We start from the raw sequence: 15817 nt of genomic DNA, 5'->3' as shown, positions 1-15817 counted from the left end.
ACTGAATCTCTTCAATTCTCACAAAACAAGGATATATCGCTCAAGAAATTTCTTATTATATTGTCTATCAGGAGAAAATTCTTGACAAAAAAATAGCAAATAAAAAAAAATCAACTTTGTTATTTCTAGAATGTAAATGAGTGTAATATAACTTTTGCTCTTCCTCTTAAAACTTTGAAAGTTGATCTAGCGATTCAAATGTCTCTTTGATTATTGTATCTTGAGATGGACCAATATATTATATCTTTTCCCACTATGATTTAGCTAAGGTCTAGTTTTATCTGGTTAAATTTTCACAGATATCCTCTAAGAAATTCAATGTAACAATAATTGTAATGGTATCCCCAGAAACACAATACAAAACTCAATTAGCTAAATGGTTCTGACTTCTTGAGTTATCAATCTGATATAAAGAACAATATATTCCATGTCATTGTGAAGTGCAGTATTGAGAAGAAGTAAGGCCAACCCTTCCCCTCGTTCTTTGTTTTTTTTGTTGTTTTTTTTTGTCTTTTGGTCCAGAGTGTAAGAAAGTCTACCATATCGTCCAACACGTTAAAGCATGAGTATCGTATATTATTATACCGCTCCAAAAGTATCTTACGTTTAAATAATAAATGTTGATACTGTGCGGCATTAGTGGCAATGCATAGTATAACTAAAATAATGGCCCAAGCACAGACCGTTTATGACCGGTATTTTTACTTTTAATGAAATCGTTTAAAAAAGAAAAAAAATTTTAAAATGTTTTAGTGTGTCATATGTTAGTAAATATATTTCCTCTTAGTGGATAAGTATCTATATATATGACTTACCAATCAAAGCGTTGTTATTATATAATGCAATTTGGCTATTACAAATTTTTGAATGCAGCGAAGAAAAAAAACCAAAATTAAAAAAAAAAGATTAGCCGCCGAAATTTATCTGTGAAAGGAAAAAGTTGCAAAAAAATCGGGGAGATCTTGTGGCTATTTATACTTTTTTCCACCTTAAGGTTGCTGTAAAGAAAGAAAAATTTTGTCGAAATATTCTTTCGTTAGTGCACCCCCCCCTCCCCCCTTCTTTTTTTCCATTTTGAGCTACATAAAAGTGGCAGAAGCTGAGTGGTAATTCCAGAAAAGATCTAGATTTCCACAATTTGAGATGAAAAAACAAATAATCCGCTGACAATTGACGCAGGAACTGCAAACTTTTGTAATACAAGAAAAGAAATTAGCCGCCCATCGATATAAGAAAAAGAGGTAAAACCCCTTTCGTACCCTGAGATAAACTGAGAGTTACGTACAATATTACTTTGGCTATTTTATGTTTTCACTTGTCATTATATCCCTATCTACGAGAATCAGAAATAAAGGGATCTAGCCACTAATCCAAAGACATTGCGAATCACAAAGTTTCCTTTCAACCGACATCCTCCCCTACCCCTTACCCTACACCTGTTGCACGAGGGGAAAGCCCAAAAACAAAATATACCAAATTTCCCCTTAGAGATTAAGGTGGGAGAGTTACTCTTGAGATGAGAATCGAAGAGAAGAGAAATATCTCGGATGAATGGGGGACTATAGATAGGCAGAATACCACTAAACTTGATTGTGCGTTCAAGATCACAGAGGGAAAAGGAAAGAGAATATCAATATCAAAAGGTACATTCACGTAGAGACTCAAGTAATAGTCATACCCTGACCCCGGAGTAAAGGAAATTTTTTGTGCTACGATGCCCCATGTAATCATACTTTCTAATACAATTGAAGTGCATTATAGTATTTTGAGTAGTCAAGTTCACTTGTAATAGGAGTCCCGAGGATAGTCCTAAATGGAGGCACAGATGACTTCGTCCCAGTGTGTCCACCAGTTGCTTAACTCCGAATTCGCGGGCTAACCGCCAAAAATTGACAGGCAAAAGAAAGCTGCAGCTGTGCGAAAGACATCTTGTACCTCTCTATGGTCCATGACTATTAAACCATCTTAAAGTAGTGACTAAGCTGAAACAGAGTCAAAGTTCTGAGCTTTAGGCGTAAGGTAGCTTTCAGCATGAGCATCAATACGAAAAGTACTGGTGGGGCGGGGAGTAAGTCGTAACTCTCCTGGTTAGAGCGTGTAGGAGAATGCTCTATTACCGAACGGGAAGGAGATGGTGATCGCTTCTACGGATATAATTCCGAGAACCGTGATGGCTATTTGGAAGACTAAGACAAAACCTCTCTTTTTTTAAGGGGAAAGAAGCTGCAGGACAATAGTAGCGCAATAGCATAGGCAAGATGATGGGGCCGGGCTCGGGAATCCTTGTATAGGTTGGTAAGACACTGCTACTGTCTGAAAGAAAGAGAAAAAAAAATTGGTATATAAAGGTTGTTATATTTTTTGTGGAATATGTTAGTCTATTGAGCATTATTCGTTTTGTATGCAAATAGAGAGGGAAAGCAATTGATTGATATTACAAGTTGCAATATATTTTTTCAGCAAGAACAAAAGAATAACATTACTTGTATTTTGATTGCTTTTTGTTAAAATAAAATATATCAGATAGACTACAGGTACAATAAGTTATAAAAACCAAAATTAACATAAAGATAGCAAACTAAAAAAATGGTTAAGATTTCATTGGACAACGTTAAGTTGTTGGTTGACATTGATGACAAGCCACAATTCGAGCCATCCAAGACTACTGTCAAGACTATCTTGACTAAGGAAGCCCTGGAGTTCATTGTCTTGTTGCACAGAACATTCAATGCTAGAAGAAAGCAATTGCTTGAGAACAGGCAAGAGGTCCAAAAGAAATTAGACAGCGGCAACTTCAAGCTGGACTTTTTGCCAGAGACAGCTAACATTAGAAATGACCCTACATGGCAGGGACCTACATTAGCTCCAGGTTTAATTGACAGATCTACTGAGATCACTGGTCCCCCATTGAGAAACATGTTGATTAATGCTTTGAACGCCGATGTCAAGACTTATATGACTGATTTTGAAGATTCTGCTTCACCAACTTGGCTAAACCAAATATACGGTCAAGTCAACCTGTATGATGCTGTGAGGAACCAAATTGATTTTAAGACTCCAAGAAAGGAATATAAATTAAGAGACAGATTTGAAAACCTTCCAACAATAATTGTCAGACCTCGTGGCTGGCATATGGTTGAAAAGCACTTATACGTGGATGACGAACCTATCAGTGCTTCTATCTTTGATTTCGGTTTGTTCTTTTTCCACAATGCAAAGGAGTTGATCAAGCTAGGAAAAGGTCCATACTTTTACTTGCCAAAGATGGAGCATCACTTGGAGGCCAAACTATGGAATGATATCTTCAATGTTTCTCAAGACTACATCGCTATTCCACGTGGTACCATTAGAGCAACTGTGTTGATTGAGACTTTGCCTGCTGCTTTCCAAATGGAAGAGATTATTTACCAATTGAGACAACATTCCAGTGGTTTGAACTGTGGTCGTTGGGACTACATCTTTTCTACTATCAAGAGGTTGAGAAACCTACCTGAACATGTCTTACCAAATAGAGATTTGGTTACGATGACCTCACCATTTATGGATGCATATGTCAAGAGATTGATCAATACTTGTCATCGTAGAGGTGTTCATGCCATGGGTGGTATGGCTGCCCAAATTCCAATTAAGGATGATCCAGTTGCAAATGAAAAGGCTCTAGCTAAAGTCCGTAACGATAAAATCAGAGAATTGACCAATGGGCATGATGGTTCATGGGTTGCCCATCCAGCTTTAGCTCCAATTTGTAACGAAGTCTTTATTAACATGGGCACTCCTAACCAAATTCATTTTGTGCCTGAAAATGAAGTTACCGCTCAAGATTTGGTTAACACCAATATCACTGATGCTGCAGTTACACTGGACGGTATTAGACAAAACCTGGACATTGGTCTACAATACATGGAAGCTTGGATCAGAGGATCTGGTTGTGTCCCTATCAACAACTTAATGGAAGATGCAGCTACAGCAGAAGTTTCCCGTTGTCAATTATACCAATGGGTTCACCATGGTGTAAAGCTAAGTGATACTGGTGACAAGGTTACACCAGATCTAACTCAAAAGATTCTAGAGGAGCGTGTTCAAAAACTGTCCAAGGAGTCTCCATTGGGTGATAAGAATAAATTTGCACTTGCTGCCAAATACTTCCTACCTGAAATTAGAGGTGAAAAGTTCAGTGAATTCTTAACCACGCTTCTATATGATGAAATTGTTACTGCTAACTCATCTGCAACTGATCTAAGTAAGTTGTGAGTTGTGAGTTGTGAGTTGTGAACATTACTTGATAATTATTTTAAAAATATTCCACAACAACATCATAGGCATTATTTAGTAGTATGGTTTCCGTCCATTTATTTTACACCTCATTGTTATTCACTGGTATTGATATTGCTTTAGATTTTACGTTTCTGGTAAACGATAAAATTGAAATTTGATACCTCAATGAAACTTTGCTTTAATAGAAATTGCATCAATACCTGTTGATCACGATATATTTTATCAGTCTTCAAAGTTTTGTTGAACCAATTTCTTTAGTAGTGTTATTTTTTTTAATCATTTTGTTTATAGTTGTAATATTTGTTTTTATATATTCAGGGGCTAATATATACAATTATTCATATTCCTATTAAAATATATTCATATTCATATTAGTATTATGTTACACTATGTTCATAAAATAATTTATTATACTATTTTATATAATGAATTATTGTAATGAACGCGCACAAGACAACGTGACATGATAGAGTCGATAGAGAAGATAAATTTATTTCTCTATTATTCTAAGCAATAAAAATCGAACAAACAAAAGCCAACCAACATTGAACTACGAAGAACGACATAAAGATCGCACACTTATAAGGTCTATTATACTAGATAATTACTATTATCATGCATAACGACATTCCACGCCTTACTTATTTTTCAAGTGCCCTTGGAGTTTGAGTAACGGATTGGAATAGGAGCCACAAGATCTTCAACGAGATGACGAGTTAGACCAAGAATGGGAAATCTTGACAATTTGCCAAATTTACTAATAGTAACGATGGACTGAAGCAGCAATCGACGAGAAGATTCATCTAGTTTGTATAATAATTCGTAAAGGAGTTGCTCTTAACTTTTGAATATTAAATTCTAGTATAGAGATTTCTACTTTAGAAGTGGTTTTTTTTCAGGAGCTTTTATTTTTGTGTATTGTTTGCTCTTATTTTATTCCAAACAAAGTACTCCTGGGTCTGCAGAAACAATATAACTAGGAAAAAAAAATAGAAGAGCCGCAGGTAAAAACACTCAATAGCAGAGCTTTAGTCGATCTAGAACTGATTTAAGATAGTAGTTGTATTGTGGTTACGGTATCAAGGTAGCAAGGCATAACAAACTTAGTTTTATTTACTACTACGTTATTTCGATTTCTATCCTAGACTGTATACTAAAAAATTAAACTTTAAGAAGGCGAAAATAAAGAGGAGGTTGATCTTAATTGCAGCTTATATTAGGCATTTTATTTACAGTACAAGTTTATTCTGACTTTTTACCCTCATACTTAGTTGCACATTTATTTGAAGCACTCATACAGAAGCAATTAGATGTATACTCCAGTTCAGATTGGTACACCAACCAGTTCGGGTAGTAACAGATCTAGACAACAAAGATCGGGATCTAATAACCAAAACACACTGTTTGGCAGTAATAGTTCAAATCAAGATACTGGTAGAAGCCAGTCTAATCCTAACTCAGCTAATCGGAACGGTTCAACACATAATAATAGCAATATGAGTAGTGGTCCAAGCGGTTTCAGCTCTTTGCTAACATCTTTTGGTATTAGGCATAACAGTAACAATAATAGCAATAATGCCAGTACTAATACGGTCAATAACAATAACATGAGTAACAGTAATCAAGGAACGGTAAACCCAACTACTTCTTCTTCCAATGTAGTCACACAAACAGCAGGCAACGCTAGAAGATTAACAGGTGATCTTAACAATGGCAGGTCAAGAACTGCTAGTAATGAAGGCACCAGCATTACTTTAACTTCTAGGCAACAACAACATCAACAACAGGTACAACTACAAAGACAAATACAAAACAACATGAGCAATAATAATGTTGCATCAAGTTTAAGAACACGAAATCATGACAACTGCCATCTTCCAATATCACTTTCCTTATCATCCCAACGCGAACAAGCTCAGGATGCCACAAATGCAAATTTGGACGGTCATCCTGAGACAGAATCTTCTAACAATGCTGAAGATAACATGGTAATAGATTTAACTGAACCTGCAAATGAGGACTTAATACAAGGACCTGGCAATAATAACAACCCGTTTTTCCAACACTCGAATGATCCCGCAAGACATGATACTAATGTTGAGAGCACAAGTAATAGTTTTCAAAATATGAGAAATACTGTTCACAATGGTGAACAAAATGCTTCACTTAATGTCAACACAAGTATCAACAATCATAACAAAAACTTAAGGCATTATGTTTATGGAGCAGATCAAGTAAATGCCGACGAGTTGTTGAATCTACAGCTTCCTACTGATAAACCTGGACCTGAAGCTGTAGATGAAGAAACTGTTAGGAAGAGAAAAGATAAGAATGGCTTTTTTAGCCTTCGACTAACACCTTTTGTTGATTCATCATCAGGTACAAATCAAGGATTATTTTTTGAACCTGTAATTAGAAAGGCTGGCCCTGGTTCACAACTAGTAATAGGACGTTATACTGAACGGGTTCATGAAGCCATATCTAAGATTCCCGAACAGTATCATCCTGTAGTATTCAAGTCAAAGGTGGTGTCTAGAACACATGGCTGCTTCAAGGTTGACTCTCAAGGTAACTGGTTCATACAAGATATTAAGTCCTCCAGTGGTACTTTCTTGAATCATCAAAGATTGTCTCAGGCATCCACTTTATCCAAAGACGTGCTATTGCATGACGGTGATATACTTCAATTGGGTATGGATTTCAGAGGTGGTACCGAAGAAATATATCGTTGCGTGCGTATGAGAGTTGAATTAAACAGATCATGGAAATTAAAAGCTAATGCATTTAATAAGGAAGCTTTGCAAAAGATGAGAAAACTACAGAAGATGACAACTGGTTCAGATGAAGAAGATTGCTCTATTTGTCTATCAAAAATTAAGCCATGTCAAGCTATTTTTATATCACCCTGTGCACACACATGGCATTTCCGTTGTGTGAGAAGGTTAGTCATGTTAGCTTACCCTCAATTTGTTTGTCCAAACTGCCGGTCAACATGTGATTTGGAAGCATCCTTAGATAATAGTGATTCAGAATCAGAGAGTGATTTAGATAGTGAAGGTGATGAGCTAGTTGATCAACTAAACGGATTACTGGATCAACAAAAAGATATCAGCATCACTTAACCTTATCATATTTTAGTATATTGTTAGATTTATTTTAATACTTATTCGGCATTTATTTAAAATGGTTAAATTAGCTTTTACAGAATAAATTCATTTTTGTTGAGTATAAATGAACCTTTATGTATTGTCAATTTTTTTTAAAATACTACCAATAATTATCTCATTTAAAACCACGAGACGAACTTAAGTAATATGATAAGTCAAAGATGAATGAAGAAAAAGTTCGCTGGAACAAAATAAAACAAAATCAACAAAGAGCTGTCTTGGCTTAAAATGGAGAGAAATACCACCTCAATAAAGAAAAGAAAATATAGACATCTAATACCTGTCTTTCTCACCAACTAACCTTAACAGCACATCTTGTGTCTGTTGCTTACCTAGATTGTATTTATAAACTTCATGACCGCCGTCAACAACTTTCCATTCTTGGGTTTTTCTGGAAATCTTAGTGAGCTCACGTTGCCAGTTACCCCATCTGTATGATTTCTTAACCATGTCTTTAGAGCTTACAATACTAGTCTTAACATCTATGAGACGGTCATTGCTATTGATAACATCCCTATAACTCAAAATAGAGCTCGTAATGCTCTCTAGGAATTTGGCCCTTAAGAACCTTCCTTGATATGGAAGGTCTCTACCAAATATACGATCTCTAGATCCATGATGTGCTACCAGCCATGATGATTGCAGACGCAGTCCCAAAGTTGACCACAATCCTTGCCACCATAATTTGAATTCATTATGTCTACCAATTTCCTGAGGAAGCCAGCTTCTATCATCAGGGTTACGGCTTGGATCGTCATCATCTACTGGTGGCAGCATTCTTTTCAGATAATTTTTCAATAATAGGTCTTCATGCCAGGCATCAACTAGCATCATACCTTGTACTATATCAATATTTTTCGCTGTGAATACCCTTGTGAACAACCCACCCATATCATAACCAACTGTTACAAAGGGTCCCTTAATTTTTGCTTCGTTGAGTAAAGCATACTTCAACCCTTCAGCGACCATTGAGATAGAGATAGGTGCTGGTGGAGAATCACTTAGACCGTAGCCGGGTCTTTCGTACATACAAAAGCGCTTTATCCTATTCAAATGATACAATTCCTGGATCCATGTACCAGATCTATAACCGGTATCATACCCACCGTGTTCAAATAGGACAATGGCTTGGTTGTTATCGTTGTCTAGGTCTGTGTTATTGAAGATATCTCCATAACATGTAATGTGAATTTTGTAAGTATGGTTGTCATCAACCCAGTGGTAGTTTTCATATGAAGCAGCTTCTGTAAATACCATTTGCGAAGGGTATGAACTTACCACAGTGTTTGAAGTACGACTTATGTCCCAAGCAGTAAGTAGTGTATTGAGTGTATAAAATGCCATAAAAATCAAAAGGCCTAGCTTAGCCACACTTCTGATGGCAATATACAGCCATTCTCTCAGCGTATGTTTATTATCATACTGTTCATGACCTTGTGTTTCCCTCTCTGCGATAATGTTATTATTTTTATACAGTTCATCGTTAAATTTTAGCAAATAAAAATCTAGCACTGATCCAATAACAAACGCAAATGCTGTCCATAGATAAGTAAAGATAGCAATAGAACCAATTCTCTCTCGTGTATATTTCACAATTAATAAAAGGAACAGATTGAAAAGTGTCAATAGACATAAGGAGATGTTCTGTACCACGTCAAGAGAAGAATAGAGGCCTAATTGATTGAACCATAGGTTTAGTGAATTAGCAACAATGGCGACAAAAATCAAACACAAATCGTTAAAGGATCCATACCTGTTGGAATAACCAAACAAGCTCATATTGAAAAAGAAATCATTAATAAATGTTATAACAAGCCATATCGTGTTTAATAGGATCATCAAGTTTAAGATCCATTTTGAGTTATGTATAAAGACTCTATAATCCTTATGCATTTGGTAAAGTTTATCCTGAATATTATGAGCAACAGCAAGTGCTGGATTGTCATTGTCGTGAGCCTCCCTGTTCACACATTCATTTGAACTATATCTACCACCAATGTTCCTCTTTGACTCAGGAACATTAATCAAGGGTTCCCTTTCATTTTCAACAGTGGTATTAGTAGACACAGCCAGTTGACGCTCGTCAACTTGCTCGTTGGAATAGTCACCATTCATTTCAGATTGATTAAGACTGGTTTGAGGCAAGCTTTTGACCGACTTATCGCTTGCTATAATAGAAGTAGGCATAAAATATGATCTATGCTAGAATGCTATGATTTATTGTCAGCAACAAAAACTCTTTTGATGAATTGCTCCAGAATAGCGGTATTTCTAGCTTGTATTTTCACTTGTAGGCTCCTGTGATTTCCTCTTGTGAAAAAGAAAAAGATCCTATCTGGACTGTATTTATTATATTTAACTTTAGTTAATTGCTGAACCCTTACTACTTACATTTTGCTCTTGAAATATTAAGCTAAAAAATGGGTTATCAATAGTCATTGACATATCCGATGCCCATTATCCATCAAAAGGTACCTCCTTCCTAGGTATTAATATTGTTCAATACGGAATGTACAGAAAATTCAGTAGAAGGGGTGACAGTTTACGATCCAGTTTATAATTTATTTTGAAAGTAAACATAGCAGTAGCTTAATTTTAAGGGTCTGCTCTGTCCCTTCCTGTTGCTCATCCCAGAGTACCCACTTTCTAACGAACCACTTTCGGTGGGGGGAGACAAACTAGCAGACAAGCAGCCAGTTCATTCAGAATGACTACTCTCGCACACCCCGTTTACACAGCCACCTTTGTACTAATTCTGACATGCAAAGTACAAACACTACACATGAGTCCTGAAGTCTACCACAGTATCTTGACGGCTTAGCCAGCTCATTATTATTCAGTTACAATTATGGTAAGTGCTCTCTTCGTCATGTAAAAAACTATAGGTGTTGTAATCACGTGAGTGACTATTTCTACAATCTTTCAGTTTCTCTTTGTGTCATTTGTTTGGGCGATGATTTTCCTTTCGAATATGTAGTCATGCAGGCAGCGTTTGTGCGGAATAGAGTATAATAACAAATGGTGGGATTGTAAATTCTGTAGAAAATGTTATTGGTTAGCACCTTGTTTAATTTCATCTTCTAAAAAAAATTATGACTGTACTTTGAGGTAATAGTAACATCAAAGTGATAACTGATTCAATTCCATAAAACATAAATAGAATATTCCGTTCCTCTCAGTCAGAAAAAAAAAAGAATTAAAGATATGGTTTTGACACTGGGCATTTTTGTTATTTTACGATTATAGCTACGATAAGTTATCACATTAATGCTATACAAAATCTTGATGTCTATATTTACTGTCATTTTAATGTATGTAAGTTCTAAAAATTGATTTCAAGAATCTGGGTATCACATATGTACAGTACATTTTGGGGGGAAACCAGTCTTACCAAGAATAAATGAGCAATATAATTTGACAGCTTTCACTATCGTTTGAGAAAGTATATTGTGAAACATTTAACGATGACCTTTCTGACAAATTTAGTTCAGTCATTTATAACAGTAATATGTTTAAACGCAAAATAGTCCTAACCTTGAAATATACAGTGGCTTAATACTATTCTCTCAAATGTAAAAGAAGAAAAGAACATATTGAAGATATACCAAAAAGACAACCATCTTTTCATTCTAAGATTTTGAGGAATACTATATGTTAAGAGCGAAAATAGAACAAAAATAAGAAAAGTGACAGCTCCAAATGTGTTGCAAAAAGAAAAATATTAGAAAAACTGAAAAGCATTTAGGAATCCCACATTTAAGAGATCTTTAGAGGTATTTGGTTGTTTCCATGAACACTATCTCCTATAAATGATAAAATACTGACCTTTTCTTTTTTATTGAAGTTGGAAGGTTTAAGCCAAACTATCTGATGGTCTTCTTGTTTCTTGCCAATTTAAAAATGTAATATCCATGTTTAAAGTAGGCGATTATATAACAAATTCAGATAGTGAAAATATTTCTGAAACGGGGCAGCTAAAGATCCGATCTCTTCATATCAATTCTTAGTGATGGCTTAACTGGTCAAATACTTTCCTAATGAACAGCATTAGTGGCTAAGTAATATACTGTCAATACTATAGGAGGCAGCCGGTTTAAAATGACCTTCCAAAAAAATTAAAATGCTGCTCAAATTTGAATCAAGAACAAATAAATGCAATGAGTGTGGAATATAAATGGCGTTAAATTCATTCGGTTTGGTCTAGAAAGTGAAAGTTGAAGTATCTGTCTTGGAGGCATAACTTTAGACTTGATCAGCTCTGATTTCTGGCCTACTTCGTTACAATATGAAGAGAACATTCTACCTCCAATATCGTAATATCAATTCCTTAAAATGTCGATAATAGTGTCTAAATCGATCATCTGTTCTGCTGAACCAAATCAGTTCGTAACAAATCTTTATCAATATGCTGGATAATAGATTTTAAATGAAGACGTTGTATTCTACTGAAAAATGGTGATTAGAATAAGGGATGCCTATCGAGAAGCAGTGTCCTGAAGTACTAGAAGGTAGAGTAAAATACATCAAAGCCGCTATTGTAATTACTATTCTGTATTAGCTTTACACTTTCAGCAAAGGATTATGTTTTGAGCGGAAAAGAACAATCTGAAAATGTAAGTTCTAATTGTGGTTATGATCTAATGGATCTCTCTCCAATGTTAATTACCAGTTAATATGTGCTTCAAATTTGTGTGGTATTTTTAGTAGTCTGAATACAACCGCTCAGAAAATTAGACCAAAATACTGCTAAATTAAAAGAATTATTTCTTTATATTTCTGTTAATTTTTTTTTCAGATCCATAGCAGGATGTTATGGTTGGTTTATCAAGGTTGAATATTAGCCTGCATTCCTTCAGTCAATTGCAACTTTTGGGTTTTCCTGTTCCTTTACCGTTATAACTTGAAACCCTATCAAATTTATTCAATGATAGTTTGGGTGTTGAATACGAGCATGATTATCGAGCGAGTTTGTATATTTGTTTGGGGTTAAGTGTTGATAATAGGCTAACAGGACTTAAAATGAAAGCATTCGCGGAACTAGGATAGTACTAGCAAGCATGCGTGTTTAGTCAACGATCTTCTGGTGGTAAAACACCATGATGTCACGATCTCTAATGCAACGTAATGGCTATGGCTACTAAGCAGATTGATATTTGTGTCTGATTAATTTTTAATTTATCTCACTTTAAAATCTTTAATTCCAATTCAATTACCTGAGGTTTGTTGGTTTTTTCATCACATAATTATTATATTTCTACCGTATTTGGTCTATGACTGCTCAATTCGAGTATTTGTTGAAACAATGGATTATTTTCGAAGTGTTGACGTTATTGGAGCTAACTTTGAGTTTTTGTTGTAGTCAGTACCATCACTAATCCAATGGGTGCAGGCGGAAAAAGATAAAATGGATATAATATAAGATGTGTGGAAATCTAACATTGCTAGTCTGCTATCTATGCAATGACATTGACCTTAACTTTCTTATCGTTGGCGTTTTTATCGCAGAAAGAAGTTTCATTCTAAAGTAATAGTATGAACATGATAGCGTTATCTCAAGACCAACGTTATCTTGAAAATAGTGATGGAAGAAGTATGCAAGGTATTGTGTTTTGCAAAGGAACCCTAGGCACAACTCATGGAAACTTAATTATGAGCAAGTTAATTAAACTAGGAGTGGTTGTACTTGCTTTCATTTAAGAAGATGTGAAGCTTCTACGAAAGTTTCGAGCCAAGACGAGCTGCATGGTGACCCTCTCGTCCTGTTGTTGAAATCTACTACCTTGCACCGGGACCAATCTAGTTTCTATGCCAGCACTACGTCATTAAGATGTTTTTGAAATTGCTTGCAAACCGGTTGCACGAATGTTTGGAAGACATGTATATTTCGAAGACTCGAATTTTGCATATTACGAAAATAGAAGGCATTGAAAGTTGGAAAAGAAAAAAACAGAAATTATTTCTTGGCACAGCATTTTCAATTAGCGTTGGCACAGATACAAGTGCAGTATCTGGAGCCTCAATAATTCGTATCATTATTATAGAAAGTTTAGATCTGCTATATTTTCGCATCATTAACATGATCTACTGCATCACGATGATATCATAACTATGTTTTTTTTTGTGAATCTTCATTAATTGGTGCTTCTCAGAGTAACTCCTTATTACAATACAATGGGGAAATGAAGATGTTTTACCAAGCGAGTATGGAATTCGTTTGTGTAGTCCGAAACAAAGTTCTTGTTTTGTGATGGTTGCTTGTAATAAAAAATTTTGGTACCGCAATTATCGAATAAGTCATGCAAGCGATACTATAGAAGGCGGAAGAAGTAGATTTCGGAATTTATGATGTTACCAAAACGTCATCTGTGGTAATATCTCTACTTCATGAATCTACATTAGCAGATCAAGGCTAGAAAAATGTAGTTCCTATGAATGCACTAACTGAATTTGATGCTGAGAAACTGATGATTACCAGCCAGTAATTTATCTCATCGGATATTCTGGAATCGGAGTAACATTTAAGGAAGATTGTTTCATACCGACTTTTACATATCGTTTCTCAAGATGTTAGCAGTGGTACTTTCTCAATACCTTTCTTACAGGCCATTCGAGACGGAAATCACAAAATCACTGCCAATAAACTAGTCGATACCTTTGTATTTGAGTATGTGTTTGTATTTTAATTAGAAATCTTGTAAATAATTGGTATTACACGATGTTGTAATTTTGCTGATGCAGTATTTCCTCCGTGTTTTTGTAAAACAATAAGCGTTCGATGCCTAGTAAGATGCAAAATAGCGATGCGTTTCTTTGTTTGCTGGTGATTCAAATGATGAAGGAATATTCAGCTTGGTACATCCCTCTGGGCACCAATTCTTGAATAATAAATAACGCAGTTGCTGTACAATGAATTATGTGTAGTATATTGTACAAATAATATGTACTAATTACTGGCTCTGTATGTCAAAGGAGGGTAGTAACTGATCTTATGATGCTAGTTTTACATATAGGTAGATTTCAAAGCTTACGGGTCAGTAACAAGCCCAATCATTAAAGTGAGGAAGTGCGCACTATTCCTTTCTTTTTGTTAACCACTTTAATATGTGCCATCACTCAAAATACGGTACGTGTGAACTTATTTATTCCTGTTACTTATTCCTATTGCTGTAGTGGAAGGGACTTAGGAGTGGGGGGATGCCTTACGCGCCTCCCCAGTCTCAGACATGCGTTGGACATTCGCAACGGACAATTTCTTTTTCAGGATCCACATACTATGCTGTTGTACAAAAATTTCTGGGTGTCCCTGCATGATGTTACAGAAAGAGCGAATCAAAGATTGTTGACAAACAGATAAAATAGAACAAGAGCATCATTAAATTTCAATTTTAAATACAGTGCATCTCCGCACTACTTTTCCTCAGGATAATTCATAGCAGATTTGTCCAATATTTCCAAGTACATTCTATTCCACGAATTTTGTTAGAAAAAAATTGAGATCCCGGGTAGGTAATAAAAGGTATGGCTCTAGTGGTGTTTCTCTGTAGCCCCCAAAGCACAGTAAATTCTCTCTCAGAGGCAGAGGTTTGTCTCCACGGATGCCTCTCCACAGAGTCTCAGCTTGACTATGGCGTGACATCCTTTTTCTTCATTGTTTCCTGTAGAATTTCGGTTAGGCCATCCTTTGAGAAAAGAGAGGAACCCACCCTGGTGGAAAGAATTACTGGGAAAGAAAACCAAGTGAAATCAAACAAAAGAGAGAAAAAGAAAGAAAGAACATTATAGCCAATAATCAGGCTTCTACGTGGTACGCTCTGCTGGAATATCGATGGCACTATATTTTGTGTTATTTTTCTCTCCTTTTTTTTCCTTTTCCCTTATTACTAATATTATAGTAGTAGGAGAATACTGTAGTTCTCTTAAATAGAAAAAATGAATATTTGTAGGGGGTATTCAGTGTACACAATGGAAGTCCATTCCGGACGGTAAGAATTTTGGGAAGACAAAAAGAAAACTAGGAAACCAGGAAAAATTTCTGTGAGAAGCGCGTACGAGACACTACTCAGAAAGGAAGGGGGAGAAGATAGCGGTACACCACTTGTGCTTCTTCAAGAGACAAGAGAGGGAAAATCGAACAGACAAATATCTTCCTCCATTTTCCGGATATTTGTGGTCTTCCTTTTAGCAATGTTCCCAGCGAATCCTTATGTATTTTAATTGGAACTCGAGTTGTAGCTATTCCATGAGTATTCGGGTTAGCACTCGCTATTGCAATAAATGGAAAGAAGCCAACACATTAATAAAGATCTTCCGATGTTTCTATTTTTACATTTGTGATATTTGACTAGGAAAAAATTTTTCAAAGACACCAAATGAGG

General features: G+C 35.6%; 3 protein-coding genes across 3 annotated transcripts; 2 read left to right on the top strand and 1 right to left on the bottom strand.

The window, feature by feature from the left end:
- Window positions 1-2586: 2586 nt before the first annotated feature.
- Window positions 2587-4251, top strand: MLS1 (malate synthase MLS1; the record flags this gene model as incomplete). The annotated part of the gene is made up of 1 exon (XM_448947.1): window positions 2587-4251. The coding sequence occupies one exon, from the start codon at window positions 2587-2589 to the stop codon at window positions 4249-4251; it is 1665 nt and encodes a 554-aa protein (XP_448947.1).
- Window positions 4252-5585: 1334 nt separating this feature from the next.
- On the top strand, window positions 5586-7397 carry DMA2 (ubiquitin-conjugating protein DMA2; the record flags this gene model as incomplete). The annotated part of the gene is made up of 1 exon (XM_448946.1): window positions 5586-7397. The coding sequence occupies one exon, from the start codon at window positions 5586-5588 to the stop codon at window positions 7395-7397; it is 1812 nt and encodes a 603-aa protein (XP_448946.1).
- A 318-nt stretch (window positions 7398-7715) lies between these two features.
- Window positions 7716-9629, bottom strand: GVI51_L03751 (uncharacterized protein; the record flags this gene model as incomplete). Its single annotated transcript, XM_448945.1, has 1 exon — window positions 7716-9629. One exon carries the CDS (start codon window positions 9627-9629, stop codon window positions 7716-7718), a length of 1914 nt encoding a protein of 637 aa, XP_448945.1.
- Between the last annotated feature and the right edge of the window lie 6188 nt (window positions 9630-15817).

This window comes from Nakaseomyces glabratus, chromosome L (assembly GCF_010111755.1).
Source record: "Nakaseomyces glabratus chromosome L, complete sequence".
Classification (NCBI taxonomy): domain Eukaryota; kingdom Fungi; phylum Ascomycota; class Saccharomycetes; order Saccharomycetales; family Saccharomycetaceae; genus Nakaseomyces; species Nakaseomyces glabratus.
This window is presented reverse-complemented; position numbering and strand designations above follow the sequence as displayed.